A 12,712-nucleotide genomic window follows, 5' to 3' on the forward strand; every position below is an offset into this window, starting at 1 on the left:
TCATTTAAAATGGATTTATTGACAGTATGGCAAGCCATTTCAACATTTAATCCTTAAAACATACCAGTATTTATTTTAATGCTACTAGTACATTTTAGCTACTAGTATCTATTCTATGACGTTCTAGTACTAACTACTACTAATTAGCTAATTCTACTTATTTAGTTTTACTAGTAACTTCTCAAAGATACTAGTACTTATTTCAATAGTGACTAGTAACTATTCTACTGCTAGAAACATCTCAGATCGGTCATTCAGATATCAAGTAGTTCTGACTAGAATGGGTTACACTGTGATTACACATACTGTAAAATAAAGGGTACTTACCCAAGAAAGTACTGGGTAGTGCAAGCAGAGGAAGTGTTATGAATTAAACTTACCTGACTACAACAGTTCATATATCAATGTTGTAACGAATAGAAATACACTTAATGTATAGTTATCGGCACCTTTCCGCCTCTTACGTGTACAGTTCACTTTTACACACGAGAGTCACATTCAAGGTGGATGCACAGGCGGTTGCCATGGTAATGAACAACCTGCTCGTTAATGAAGCGATACGTAATCCTGTATCTGAGTATCAAAATTACTAAATATTGAGGATTCAACTGCACGTATTATTTTTCTAACTCCAAACGATCGAACACTGATCAGATCCAACTGATAATAACCTCTTGTGATTCGATACGTCTCTCAACTTGATGCTCAAACGATCGCATTTTATCGAAGGGTTGTCAGTTATCACAAAAACAGCTAAACTGTGCTCTTAAACCACAGCGTAACAAGCAGATACAGGGGACATATTTAAACAGTGCAACTAGTATTAATAGTATCCTACAGTAAATGTAATTTATTATAAATCGAATTTCAATATAAAATAGTTAGATATTGTAAACTGATTAAAGTAAAACTAACACTGAATTTTAAAAATAAAGTTTAATTGCACAAGTTGTATTTAATATCTATCAGTTGGGGGCAGTTAATCAAAAAAAAAAAAGAGTGTGTTTTTACTAAATAAATAACCAAATTTAACCAAAAAAAGAAAATGGGTTTATTATATAAAGCCCTTTTTGTCAATTTTCTGAATAACTACATATATATCGTTACCGTGAAGTATTTTGTCATACTGCCACCCCTACACCCTAGTAAGAATTCCAATAGTAGTATCTTTTTAAATATTACTAGTAATTATGCATTAGATACTAGTACTTATTTATTAAACACTATTACTTTTTGTTAGAAACTAGTACCTATTTAATAGATACTATAGTTATAGTGTATATATGTGTGTGTATGTGTTTTATCTATGTATATATGTATCTAATGAATAAGTAGTAGTGTATTTTAAAAGGTTACTAGTGCTTATTCTTTAGGTATTAGTACTTAATGAACAAGTATAATATGACCCTGGAGCACAAAAGCAGTCATCAGTAACACAGGTATATTTGCAGCAATAGACAACAATACATTTTTCTTTTATGCCAAAAATCATTAGGATATTAAGTAAAGATAATGTTCCATGTAGATATTTAGTAAATCTCCTACCATAAATATATCAAAACTTCATTTTTGATTAGTAATATGCATTGCTAAGAACTTCATTTGAACAACTTTAAAGGAGATTTTCTCAATATTTAGATTTTTTTGCTCCCTCAGATTCCAGATTTTCAGATAGTTGCATCTCAGACAAATATTGTCCGATCATAACAAACCATACATCAATGGAAAGATTGTTTATTCAGCTTTCATGTGATGTAGAAATCTCAATTTCCAAAAATTTACCATTATGACTGGTTTTGTGGTCCAGGGTCACATATATTATTGGATAAAAAAAATGAGTGCTAGTAGCTGAAAATAGATTCTCGTTGGTTTTAAGGATTAAATGTTAAAACGGCTTGCCATGAATACTGTTTAAGCATGTGTTTAGTATCAGTACTACATGCTCAGTAACCTAGAGCGCTGCACTGGTAACTGGTCAGCTGGTTAGTGGTTTTACAGCACATTAGTAATGGATGTGAAGAAGCGTACCGCACTGCCACTGGCCCAGTCCGTCACGGAGAAGTCCAGGCTGTACTTCCTGGCTCCTGCAGCCACATCCTGTCAACACAAGGGTTAGCGGGCGTTAGCAAACACACCTCACAGGTGCGGTGGATGAAGTCTCTACTGACCGAATGAGTGCCTCACCTCCGCGCTGGCCTTGTGCACCTGCTGCAGTCCGAACACCCTGAAGGGCGAGCCGTGGATGGTGTTGAGGTGATGCAGGGCCACCTGAGCCGCCCGTCGAGCAGGGAAGTGTGTGGGCTCCAGGTCTCCGGTGCTGGCCATGTCCTCCTGTGTCTGAGAGAGCACAAACACACACCTGAGAGGGGCACGGCGCTGGACTCTGAGCCTTTATCACGCACTGTTACGCAACAGACTGTGTCAAGACCATGTGATCGCTGTCAGAACGAAGGAGGTGGTGAAGAAATGTTCAGTTGAACAAACAAAAGATGAAGAAATGCTGGGATCTTCAGACTGTAACAGTTACAGCCGGAGTCACTGAGATGAGAGGCTTCCACTTCCTGTTTAGTGCAGCAGCCCCACCTTCTTAAAGAGACACAGTGTTGGTAACCATATATACACTAGCAGTCAGACGTTTCTGAACAGTAAGATTTTTAAAGAAGTCTCTTCTGCTCACCAAGCCTGCATTTATTTGATCCAAAGTACAGTGAAAACAGTAATATTTTGAAATATTTTTACTGTTTAAAATAACTTTTATTTGAATATCTGTTAAACTAATTTATTTCTGTATCTTCAGCATCATTACTCCAGTCTTCAGCGTCACATGATCTTCAGAAATCAGTCTAATAGTACATTTTTCCAGGTTTCTTTGATGAATAGAAAGTTCAGAAGAACAGCATTTATCTGACATGGAAATCTTTTGTAGCATTATAGATGTCTTTATCATCACTTGATCAATTTAAAGCATCCTTGATAAATAAAAGTATTAATTTCTTTGCCAAAAACTATTCTGACTCCAAGCTTTTGAATGGTATGGAGCAGGGGTCCTCAAATCTGGCCCTTTCCTGCAGAGTTCAGCTCTAACCCTAATCTAACACACCTGAGCTGCTAATCAGAGATCAACATCATTAGACAATCACAGGGAGGGCTAAACTCTGCAGCAGATTGGCCCTCCAGGGAGAGATCTGGGGAACCATAATGTTACACAAGTGTTTTATTTGAGATAAACGCTGATCTTTGGATCTTTCTGTTCAAAGAATCCTGAAAAAAAATTACTCAACTGCTTTAAATATTGATGATAATAATAATCAGAAATGTTTGTTGAGCAGTAAATCAGTATATTATTATGATTTCTGAAGATCATGTGACACTGAAGACTGCAGTAATGATGCTGGAAATACAGCTGCAGATCACATAAATTACAGTTTAACACATATTCACACAGAAAACAGCTGATTTAAACTACACATATTTGAAAATGTTGCTGTATTTTGGATAAATAAATAAATGCAGGCTTGGTGAGCAGAAGAGACTTCTTTAAAAACGTTAAGAATCTTACTGATCAGAAACGGTTCACTGCTAGTGTATATATGGTTACCAACACTGTTCAATATTATTCTATTGTGTGTCGTCTCTTTAGCGTGCATGCTCTCAGCAGCTCTCGTTCACCTCGCCCACTCCTGACAGCAAAATGGATATATTTGCATGACTTTCTAACATTTACAAATGAAGAATATAACTGTGACATGTCCGTTATGCACTGGGGAAAACACAACGTCTCAATGCATTAAACAGCACATATATATATATTCGCTGTTTGCCGTGCTGGATTGACTGATCCATGATCGACATTAAGGGCTGCTTAAGAATAAGTGTGCACATATATGCAAGAATAAGTGTGCACAAAATATCAGGCAACCCTGATTGTGCTCCTCTGCGGTCAGATTAAACCTTGTTGTAGCCTATATATATATTATACTCCATTTATAATTTTTTTCGAAACCTTGCACTATTCTACTCTGTTTTAAACTTTGTTCTTGTATTCAGATTAAGTGCGGTCCACTCCTGCGCACGTGCCACAATATCGACACAGGGCCAGCGGTCAAATCTCTGTGACCATACACCATCGTATCAAACACAGCACTAGTGAATGTGACGTGTATAGTCCAGCACTAATGCGGATGGGTGCTGCTTTATGCTGCAGGTTTGATTTCACACATAAGAAGCAGTCTGGAGGCTCGGGTCAGTACGGTAAAGTGATTGGTGTCCTGGAGCCGCTGGACTCTGAGAATTACACAAAGCTGGAGTTCAGCGACGAGACCGTCGGGACCAACATCCCCAAACAGTTCGTGCCCGCTGTGGAGAAGGTGAGCCATTCAACACACCCACACTAGCTCTCACAATCAGCTGATCTCAGGACTGACAGAAACTACATTGTTCTGAGAAGTACAGCCACAGCCATATCACCCTGCAGCCCAAGACCGGTTGCCCACTGAAGCTAAGCAGGGTTGAGCCTGGTCAGTACCTGGATGGGAGACCTCTGGTGAAAACTAGGTTGCTGTTGGAAGAGGTGTTAGTGAGGCCAGCAGGGGGTGCTCACCCTGTGGTCTGTGTGGGTCATAACGCCCCAGTATAGTGACGGGGACAGTATACTGTCAAAAAGCACCGTCTTTCGGATGAGACGTTAAACCGAGGTCCTGACTCTCTGTGGTCATTAAAAATCCCAGGATGTCTTTCGAAAAGAGTAGAGGTGTGACCTCGGCATCCTGGCCAAATTTCCCCATTGGTCTCTGACCATCATGGCCTCCTAATCATCCCCTTACACTGATTGGCTTCATCACTCTGTGTCCTCTCCACCTGTAGCTGGTGTGTGCTGGGCGTTCTGGCGCACTATGGCTGCCGTCGCATCATCCAGGTGGATGCTGCACACTGGTGGTGGACGAGGAGACACCACCCCTCACAATGTAGAGCGCTTTGAGTGCTTAGAAAAGCAGAAAAGCGCTATATAAATGTAATGAATTATTATTATTACAGGCTAAAAAAAGAGATGACATTTGTGGAAATGTGTGACTGCATCGGTGTCTCCGCAATGGATGCTCTGCAGTGAATGGGTGCCGTCAGAATGAGAGTCCAAACAGCTGATAAAAACATCACAATAATCCACACCACTCCAGTCCATCAGTTAACATCTGGAGAAGACAAAAGCTGAAATAAATCCATCAAGACATTTTTAACTCAAATACGAGTCTATAGCCCATAATAACTCTTCCTCCAGTGATGAAGTGCATTTGCTGTTGTCTCTCACATCATAATCCAGCCACATATTTGTGCAGATTTCTCTCCTGATTCAGACCAGACCACTTTTTCAGTTTATTATGGACTTGTATTTTAGCCGGTTTGAAGTTGTTTTTATCAGCTGTTTGGACTCATTCTGACGGCACCCATTCACTGCAGAGCATCCATTGCTGAGACACTGATGCAGAGACACATTTCTACAAACCTGATGAAGAAACACACTCATCCTAATCTTAGATGGCCAGAGGATGAGTGCATTTTCCTTCAGACCTAGAATACAGAAATGATGGCTCTCTAAATGTTGCTGTCCCTCAGCCTCATGTCTTTCCAAAGTGGTTTCTTGCAAAAGATTTCTGGCCGAACTCTGGCTTTGGGTTGAGTGTGTGTTTCTGTGCTCAGGGTTTCAGGGAAGCGTGCGAGAAGGGTCCTCTGACGGGACACAAGATATCTGGAGTGCGTTTCATCTTGGAGGACGGAGCTCATCACATGGTGGACTCTAATGAGATCTCCTTCATCCGGGCAGGAGAGGGCGCTCTCAAACAGGGTATGGTGAGCAGATCCTTCTCTCTCTCTCTCAGTGACGTCTGGTCAGAGCTTCACGTCAATGTCCTGTGTCTTCAGCCCTTGAGAAGTCCAGCGTGGTGATTCTGGAGCCGGTCATGTCAGTGGAGATCGTGGCCCCTAATGAGTTCCAGGGGGCCGTTATTGCAGGGGTCAACCGTCGTCACGGGGTCATCACAGGACAGGATGGGGCCGAGGGCTATTTCACACTATACGCTGATGTGAGTCACTTCAGTCACACACACACACACACACACACTGATCACAGCTAACGTGAACCAGATAAACTGAGCATGTCTGGATCACCCCAAAATCAAGAGATATCAAGTACATATAATAATTCTACTTTAATTATAATGATATTTTAGGAAAAACAAAGTCTATTTACAACACTTAAGATTATTTAAATATATAAAGGAAAGAAATGGTAACAATATTAACTAGCTGCTTATTAGCATGCCTATTATTAACATATTGGCTGTTTATTAGTACTTATAAAGCACATATTCTGCACGATCATATTCTACATCCCTAACCCCCCAATACCTAAACTTAACTACCTTACTAACTATTAACAAGCAGCTAATTAAGAGTTTGAGGCAAAAGTCATAGTTTTGTTAATAAAAGTCATAAGTTTGTTAATATAGAGAATTGGACCTTAAAATAAAGTGACACTAAATAAATTTGAGGACCCCCTCGAAAATGAGATGGTTCATCTCAAGGGGTTATTCCTCTTCAATAAATACATGTCAAATAACTTTTATTATGATTATATTTGAAAGAAAACAAAGTCTATTTAAGATCCAAAATATCTAAATATTTCATTGACAGTAAAGGATTTTTTCCCCCTTTTTATTATTGATTATTATAATTATTTTTTTTACATTTAATTTACAGTTAGAGAATATTGCAAATAGAATGAATGAACAAACATAAACCCTCAAAACCCAAACATCCAGATGCATTGTACTGAAGTAATGTGATTGTGTGTGTGTGTGTGTGTATATATATATATATATAAAAAATACAGTATATGCAAGTCTTTGACTTTGGGGTGAATATGACTTTCAGATCTTTTATTGAGATGAGATCTGTTACTATGTTCGTATTTTATCTGTTGTTTCTGTAGTTCAAATTCTGCAGTTCTGTGTGAGATTTAAAAAGATATATATATATATATGATTCTGATCATATTGACATAATAGACAGCTAATGTGTGTGGACCTGGTGTTTTCTGGTCTAGATCCCGTTGAATGACATGTTTGGATACTCGACAGAGCTGCGCTCCTGCACTGAGGTAAAACTCCAGCAATCAATGATTCTTCTCTGAATGTTACTCTGAGAAAAAACTAAACCACTCTCTGTGTAATCTTTCTTTAAATTGCTATAGTTCCCTGTGAAATGAACAATCAGCTTCTGATGAACAAAACCAAGTCCTGATTGTTGTGACCGGAGTTTCATGTTGATGTGAGTGTCAGAGCTCATTCCTGTGTGTGTGTGTGTGTGTGTGTGTGTTCAGGGTAAAGGCGAGTACACCATGGATTACAGCAGATATCAGGCCTGCCTGCCCTCCGTTCAGGAAGAGCTCGTCAACAAGCACTTGGAGGCCACGGGACAGCTGCCCGCCAAGAAGAGCAAATGGAAAAACTGATGCGCACACACTTCAGCTCTGTCAAGGACTTCCTGACAATGTTTATCACAGGCCAAGACGTCCGGCCTGACGAGAAGGCCACCAGTGATTTTAAATACAGCAGAGATCAGCTTTGGCTCGGACTCGACGGGTTTGGTGGTGCACTGTAAATGTGTTTGTACAGCGAATGTTTGCAAATGTAGTAATTATAAAATCATGATCTGAGTCCAATGTACAATATTTCATTTTAAAACTGAGGGGGGGACCTGAGGTGTTCAACAGATGAAGAAATAACACAGACTTGCGTTGAAGGAGAAACCTGAACCATATCCAGACAGCAGTGGGTTTCCAGAAACCGGGTTGTGCCGCACACCCGGGTAAGTAAACGGGTAACATCAGGGCTCGCAGAATCGCTAGCCTGACGTCCCGGGGCTATTGTGTTTTCCAGTCGGGCTACCAGAATGTATCACTGCCTGCCCGACGGGCCTTAAATACAGGGCTCCCACACAGTGTTCCCTCTAAGCTGAGCGCTCTTCTTCCACCGCGGCCGTGCAGGAGAAATAATGTGCCTCGCGCACACAAATGAGTTGGGAAGCCATTTGATTGACTGCCGCAGTAAAAGGGAAAGAATAGCAAGGCTCAGGCAAACCGCTCTAGAGCTGATGTCACGACAGAGTTAGAGCCGGTTTCACAGAAAGAGCACGATATGAATGAGTCGCTGTAGAAACTCAATACTTCAATAGTTGTGATGCGCTCAACACGAGAGACAACACAAACACAATGACATCTGAAATAAAACATCCTCCTGTATTAAAGAAGAGCGGCTTGATTAAGTGCTGAAATAAAACTCTGAAACATGTTCAGTCACACACAAGAGTATTGAACAAACTGTACTTCATAACCATGTTTAGACCGCTATAGAAGAATCATATGTTCACGCTTTTATATTTAACTTACAGATCTCAGCTTAAGATTGGCTTCAGTTTCTATTCTATTCTATTCTATCAGTTTAAATAGTTTGTTTTGATCATATATTATGTTAGGCCTATATTATAAACCTGATAATAATTGACCTTGACTTTGAGTCTCTTGCTCATCAAGGCTGTATTCATTTCAAAAATACAGATAAAACAGTGATATAGTGAAATATTATTGCAATTTCTAATATTGGTTTCCTATTTTAATACCTATACTATAAAACAGTATTTATTCCTGAGATCAAAGCTGTATTTTCAGCATCATTACTGCAGTCTTCAGTGTCACATGATCTTCAGAAATCATAATAATATACTGATTTACTGCTCAACAAACATTTCTGATTATTACCAATGTTGAAAACTGTTGTGCTGCTTAGTATTTATTTGGAACCTGTTACTTTTTTCTTTGATTAATAAAAAGTTTAAAAGAACAGCATTTATTCAAAATAGAAATATTTTCTAAAAATAGAAGTCTTTACTATCAATTATATCCATTTAACACATCCTTGCTGAATAAAGTTTATTTAACTTGCTTTAAACTTTTTTGAAAAAAAACAAAATTTCTGACCCCAAACTTTTGAATAGTTTATATTGTAACACAACATCTCTATTTTGACTAAACACGGTTCTTTTTAACTTTTTTTAAATATCACAGGTCCCAAAAAAAAAAAACAGTATAAAAAATAAAATAAAAAAGCAGTACAACTGTTTCCAACATTAATAATAAATCAGTATATTAGAATGATTTCTAAAGGATCATGTGACTCTGAAAATACTGCTTTGCTTCACAGGAATTAATTACATTTATTTGAAATTGCAACAATATTTCACAATATTATTTTGTGAAATAATATTCAGTATTTATCAAATCTTGATGAGCATAAGAAACTTCTTTGAAAAACTTCATTGATCCAGACTGTTGAACTGCAGTGTATTGTACAGTAAAAGTATTTTCTCAGGTAATCTAAAATATACATCATTTAGTTACATCAGGGGTCAAATCAAATAGAAATAGCACATTAAAGTTAAACGTTACACACTTTTGTACAGGTCTGGTATAAAGAATGCTTTTGCTCAGGTGCCAGAAATGACCGCAAAATAGAGAAAGGTTTTGCTCAGCAAGAAAACAAATTAGAGGAAACATTGAAGAGTAAAGAACTAAACTGAAGAGTTTAAGGTTTTTAAATACATTAAATGGTATAAGAAATATTTTTTCAAATTGCCTTAAATAGATTAAGAATTCTGCAGATACCTTGTAAATAGTCAAATAAAACTCTTTCCTTGATATTTGAGTATTGAAAATGTATTTGATTTACTTTATGGTCTTTATTTTATTTGGGCTAGTTAAATTAATTTTCGGGCTACCAAAATCTGAAGAGCACCTGCCCGAAGGGATACCAGGGATTTAGACATTTTACAAGCCCTGAATTAGTACCGACATTGGCCCTGAAAAACAATTATCGGCCAACCCCTAATTGTTGTAATTAAATGATTTCGTTCTGAGCACAGCGCTGTCTGTTTTGTGATGTATTTTAGTGCTTAAACACTGTCAGAAGTCATTGCCTGAGAAGGGCAGAGGATACAAGTCAGCAGCCTAAACTTGGAGATGCAGTCAATGTGTTTACTGTGAACATAATCGTGACTCAGCTTACTCCTGCATGTGTTTTTGGAACTGATAAAGAAAGGTTTAGTTTAATACCCTCATATAAATCACCAAACTCTTGGTTAAGTTAACCTGCTTTCTGGAAAAACCTACTGAAGATCACAGAAGATCTGCACACAAGACAGCAAGAAACCAAACTGAATAACCTTGTTGCAACCACCCAAAAGAACATGGAAACCGCTTAGCAACACCCTAACAACCACCCAAAAGAATGTGGAAACCGCTTAGCAACAACCTAACAACCACCCAAAAGAACATGGAAACCGCTTAGCAACACCCTAACAACCACCCAAAAGAACATGGAAACCGCTTGGCAACACCCTAACAACCACCCAAAAGAACATGGAAACCGCTTGGCAACACCCTAACAACCACCCAAAAGAACATGGAAACCGCTTAGCAACACCCTAACAACCTCCCAAAAGAACATGGAAACCGCTTAGCAACACCCTAACAACCACCCAAAACATGGAAACCGCTTGGCAACACCCTAATAACCACCCAAAATAATGTGGTAACCACTTAGCAACACCCTAACAACCACCCAAAACATGGTAACCGCTTAGCAACACCCTAACATGCCCCCAAACAGCTCACAGTAAACCTTGGCGAACCCAGTCACCCGCTGTGGTGAGTTCTGCACAAAGAAACCAGTTTTTCTTCAGAAAGTTCAGCTGGAGGTCACCGAGTCTGACCTCAGATCACAGATCTTTCAGCTTGTTTTACCTCAGGCTGTGGCAGCGCTGGATCCGTGGCTCCTCTGCACACCAGCGGAGGCTCCTGAGATACGGGTGGAGCCGCACTGAGCTCGACCAGAGACAGAAGCAGCCAAAGAGAGCAGAACGCCTTCATGATCCGCTCTGGAGAAGATCTCAGTCCTGTGCTGCTGCTGTTTATAAAGAGGAGCACTGTTGCGTAACACAAGTGTGAGCTGACGCTTTCCAGATGAGTGTGGACCACACTCAACATCTGAACAAACCAGATCTGACCGGCCCTCCGGGAACACCGCTACAGACTGCTGGATCAGGAGAGGACAAACTGAAGAAGAGCTACACTCACACAGATAAAGCCACTGAGAGCAGGACATCTCTTAAATGAAGGCACCTGCCGGAGGTCATTAAGGATCTGGCTTCTGTTAGTAACTTATAAGGGATTTTTATAAAGGAATACTATGGTGGAAGCAGATATTGGGCACTATTTTGTATCGAGTTTATAAAAAACAAAAACAGAAAAGTTGATTTTGAGGGAATACTACTTCATCTATACTTCAGATTCAAGCTCATATTTTCTAGATATGGTTATCCATGGGTAGAGATGGACTTCTCATGGGACAGAAGGCTCATTGACTCAAATAGTATGGAATGAATGAACAAACAAATATTATCGAAGTCAAAAAAATGTAAACAAGAATCCCCTGTCATTTTTAATTATTATTTATTTGTTTTACAATTTAAAGCTGCACTTTTTTACTTCTATACCTCTGATTCTACAGCGTCTGAGCACTGCACAATATGATATTATTCCTTAATCAGCTCCATCTGAGCCAGATTACAGCTCTTTAATCAGTTATTAGCAGCATATTCCTGATTTATGTTTTACTGCATCCGAACAGTCACACACATTGTTAGTTACACACTTTGAATACTTCTGTCTTCTGTGACACTGCTTCGGTTATTGTTATGAAAGCTGATACTGATAATACTTCTTTCAGTGCTATTAGCAAAGAAGCTGATATTAATGTCTCATTTGTGTATTACCTTACAGTAATACCACACAGTCTCTCTCTCTCTCTCACTCTCGTACAGCGCTGAAAAATACTCAATCAACCCGCTTCGTCTTAAAAAGTCCTCTTTTTCCGCATATTTAGCTTTGAAAGATTCGATTCGTTCTAGTGAATCGGTTCGTCCTAAACGGCTCGCTCTCAGAAGTAGCTTTGGAAAGATTTGTTCTAGTGAATCGTCTGTAGTCTGATTCATTCTAGTGAATCACTTTGTTCGGACGGTTCTTTTAAATTAACGGATTACAAATATATTACGTTATACATTCCCTAGTTCTCCATTTAACAATGTAAGCAGTACTCTGGTTTTAAGTAATTTATTATGTAAATGTATTTGTTCAGATTTGATGTTGTCATTCATTCCAAAACTCTCAAACCTAGTTTTTGTAGTAATTTTTTAAATTAAGCTATTTCCGGTACCCTGTAGGGTAATTTATTCCTTTTATTTATTTATTTATTTTTCCAACAAAATTGTCAGCGTTTTTTCAGACATATATATCTGTCCCTGGAACACAAAAGCAGTCATGAGTAACACAGGTATATCTGTAGCAATAGCCAACAATACATTGTATGGATCAAAATTATACATTTCTCTTTTATGCCAAAAATCATTAGGATATTAAGATCAGGTTCCATGAAGATATTATCAAAACAGTAAATATATGCTATTTGCTATTTGATTAGTAATATGCATTGCTAAGGACTTCATTTGAACAACTTTAAAGGAGATTTTCTCAATATTTAGATTTTTTTGCTCCCTCAGATTCCAGATTTTCAAATAGTTGTATCTCAGACAAATATTGTCCTAT

At 38.6% G+C, this 12,712-nt stretch overlaps 2 protein-coding genes across 4 annotated transcripts in view; one reads left to right on the forward strand and one right to left on the reverse strand.

Annotated features, from left to right (window-relative positions):
• LOC306854554 (elongation factor G, mitochondrial-like) overlaps nucleotides 1–9,747 on the forward strand; it is a 26,043-nt gene extending 16,296 nt beyond the window's left edge. Inside the window, exons 14-18 of one of the 2 annotated variants that reach the window (XR_013782852.1) lie at nucleotides 4,205–4,367; nucleotides 5,695–5,844; nucleotides 5,917–6,077; nucleotides 7,100–7,153; nucleotides 7,376–9,745. Coding sequence is in view for 1 of the 2 variants with exons in the window: in XM_079392680.1 (XP_079248806.1) it covers nucleotides 4,205–4,367; nucleotides 5,695–5,839; nucleotides 5,917–6,077; nucleotides 7,100–7,153; nucleotides 7,376–7,507 (655 nt within the window). In the remaining variant the exon portion in view is untranslated. Of the gene's footprint in view, nucleotides 1–4,204; nucleotides 4,368–5,694; nucleotides 5,845–5,916; nucleotides 6,078–7,099; nucleotides 7,154–7,375 lie in introns of both variants that reach the window. The other variant, XM_079392680.1, reaches the window with a different exon arrangement.
• The window catches only part of LOC306854555 (latexin-like), a 17,259-nt gene extending 5,235 nt beyond the window's left edge, over nucleotides 1–12,024 (reverse strand). The window contains exons 1-4 of one of the 2 annotated variants that reach the window (XM_079392681.1): nucleotides 11,884–12,024; nucleotides 10,853–11,141; nucleotides 2,185–2,337; nucleotides 2,029–2,097 (exon numbers count right to left, since the gene is read on the reverse strand). In XM_079392681.1, coding sequence (XP_079248807.1) covers nucleotides 2,029–2,097; nucleotides 2,185–2,337; nucleotides 10,853–11,095 — 465 coding nt within the window. In that variant the 5' untranslated portion in view covers nucleotides 11,096–11,141; nucleotides 11,884–12,024. The remainder of the gene's footprint in view (nucleotides 1–2,028; nucleotides 2,098–2,184; nucleotides 2,338–10,852; nucleotides 11,142–11,883) is intronic. The other variant, XM_079392682.1, reaches the window with a different exon arrangement.
• Between the last annotated feature and the right edge of the window lie 688 nt (nucleotides 12,025–12,712).

This window comes from Barbus barbus, assembly GCF_936440315.1.
Source record: "Barbus barbus genome assembly, chromosome: 34".
NCBI classification, from domain to species: Eukaryota; Metazoa; Chordata; class Actinopteri; order Cypriniformes; family Cyprinidae; genus Barbus; species Barbus barbus.